This window comes from Rhincodon typus, chromosome 5, assembly GCF_021869965.1.
Source record: "Rhincodon typus isolate 14 chromosome 5, sRhiTyp1.1, whole genome shotgun sequence".
Taxonomy (NCBI): domain Eukaryota; kingdom Metazoa; phylum Chordata; class Chondrichthyes; order Orectolobiformes; family Rhincodontidae; genus Rhincodon; species Rhincodon typus.
This window is the reverse complement of record NC_063336.1, coordinates 580889-583310: the sequence shown is the minus strand read 5'-3', so window position 1 is coordinate 583310 and position 2422 is coordinate 580889. Positions and strand designations below refer to the sequence as shown.

Sequence of the window (2422 nt, the reverse complement as noted above, 5' to 3'; positions counted from 1 at the left end):
CCCCAATCTCATCTGCGACTCACTCTCCCCAACCTGACTCCCACCATCCCAGCCCCACATTCCCTGACCCTCACTCCTCACCACCCCCCCCACCCCCCAGGGGTAGGAAGATGGGAGGCGGATGAGGCCCGGCCAGGGGGAAGGTGACATTCAGTGACAGAGTCAGCACTCCCCAGCATCAATTCCCCACAATTGGGCACAGCACAGCACCCATCACCCCCTCTCTCCCCACCCAAACGTCCTCACTTCCCCCAGCTCCAGCTCAGACCAAACTTGAACAAAACCCAGTGCCTTGCTCCACAAGAAGGATTGTAAAGTTGAACATTATTTCTTATGTTTCTGCCTTTATATTTTGCTGTGAATTGAACAGAAAATGAAGCTCTATTTAAATAATTTCTTTTTATTCATTTTGTAATACAAAATGGCATTAAAACATTTTTTTCCCCCACAGTATTTTCCTAAATACATGTGACACTAAAAGAAATTCATTTGGCAGCTTATTTGAAACCCACCAACCCCCAACAGGATCTCTAGTTTTGAACCTTGAACATTGAATCTGACCTGAAGGACACTGTTAGAAACCTAATCATCTAGAGGTGATCAGGAAATAAAATGAGTGCAATTAAAAAGCTGGCCTCAGTAATAGTGAGCAAATAACAATTATCCTGCCATTAAAACCCATTGATGAGGAGAGGAGCTGGAGGCTGACATTTTGAAAATACACAATTAAAGCGTCCTTTTTATCTTGTGAAATGCAAATATTTCTCGGTCATTTCAAAGAGGTGGAATTATTCAGCTCCAAGTCCCATAGAAACATCAGCTTTCCCTATTGTTCCTCTTGTGTGAGCATGGAAGCTGTGGTATGAGACCAGCAGGTAATGCAGATCCTGATGCAGTCAGTAGATGTGCTGCAGGATGAAGTCTGCACTGACAACATTAACTCCTTGGACGTGGCTAAATCAGTTTCAGTGTGTACTTCACAATCACACACATCCTACATGAGGATCTCATTGAGCTCCCAGCAGCTTTTCAACAGGAATGAGGGCAGGATAACAGAGACTGGCCTAGCCTGTAATCCACAAGACAGTACATTTATAGACACTGACAGACACCACAAAGACACACACTCCCAATCAGCACAACCCCAGCAGAAAGAAAGGACCAATAAAACAGCTCAGTAATATTTGGGATATTGTGAAAGTCTGTCTTTACAATCTACATTTAATATTACATATATAAATACAAAAGTCAGTTTTTTAAAAGACTGCGTTAAAAACTGGTTCAGCTAGTGCTCTCTCAGTCCATGAAGAGGCAGTGAAGTCCGTCTCTCCCCACCCCTCCCTCACCCCCACACCCCAGCCCCCACCCCGCGGCTGATTTCACGACCGTGGGGATTTTTGGAAGTAGGTGAGTAGGCTCTGGCTGAGCCGGGGTTTTTTAGCTCGGGAGCCAAGCTGCCTGGCAGCTTTGTTTTTCGGGGTAGTGGTGGGGTGGGCAGTGCTCTGGGCCGAGGGAGTTGCTGACAGGCTCTTCTGCAGCTCAAGGGCAAAGTGGAAGTCCTCGTGTTCAGGCATCTCCCAGGGCAGCTTGTACTCACCACATTTCAGGCACCGCAACAGGGAAACTGGGGATGGGGGCCTCTCACACGGCCTCCCAACTGACAGTGGGCTCTGGGCAATCTCCATGGGAGGTCCCAGAGGCTCAGGGAGGGGAAGGGGGCTTCCTGGGGCATCACTGAGGGGCAGGGGGAGGGGGCTTCTCGGGGCATCAGGGCTGGTTTTGAAAAATCTGCTTTTGAAAAAGGATGGTTTTGATGGAAAGTTTCTCTGAGGTGACACCTGATGACTGTGAGCCTTCACTGAGGGGGTCACAGGCAGAGAGGCTGTGTCAGGGTTTGTGGAAGATTCTGGAAGCTTCCTCACCCTCTGGAAGTATGAAGCGATGTTACGGAGAGCGGGCCTGCTTGAAGCTGCTGTGTCTTTGTGTGGACATTGGGGGGGGCTGCCTGCTTGGTGCAGTGATAACAGGGAAGTGTTTGTCTCTGTCTGCCTGTGGTCGGAGCTCAGAAACTGCTCAATGGGTTTGGTCGAGGTCACAGAGAGTCCCGAGAATTTACTGACAGACAGAGAGAGGCCGGTGACAGCTGGGAACCTGGACAACAAAGAGAAAGGCATCACACCCAGTGTCTGATAACCCCATTCCCTACCTTCCCCACCCTCTCTCCAACATGAACACCTCCCCCCGTCCCATGTGTACATGCTCCATCACACTGATCATACCTGCCTTCCCACCCTCCCTCTGCCCTTCCTCTCCCTCACTCTATGTCTTTCTCCCTCACTCCCCCTACCACATCCACCACCCTGTTCCTCCCTCACCACCCCCCTCCCCCCCTCCCCCCCCCCCCCCCCCCCCCCCCCCCCCC

At 50.5% G+C, this 2422-nt stretch overlaps 1 protein-coding gene across 4 annotated transcripts in view; it reads right to left on the bottom strand.

The window, feature by feature from the left end:
* Positions 1-380: 380 nt before the first annotated feature.
* polh (polymerase (DNA directed), eta) overlaps positions 381-2422 on the bottom strand; it is a 27177-nt gene continuing 25135 nt past the window's right edge. For all 4 annotated transcript variants that reach the window (XM_048596999.1, XM_048597001.1, XM_048597000.1 and 1 more), the window contains one exon: positions 381-2151. In XM_048596999.1, coding sequence (XP_048452956.1) covers positions 1380-2151 — 772 coding nt within the window. In that variant the 3' untranslated portion in view covers positions 381-1379. The remainder of the gene's footprint in view (positions 2152-2422) is intronic.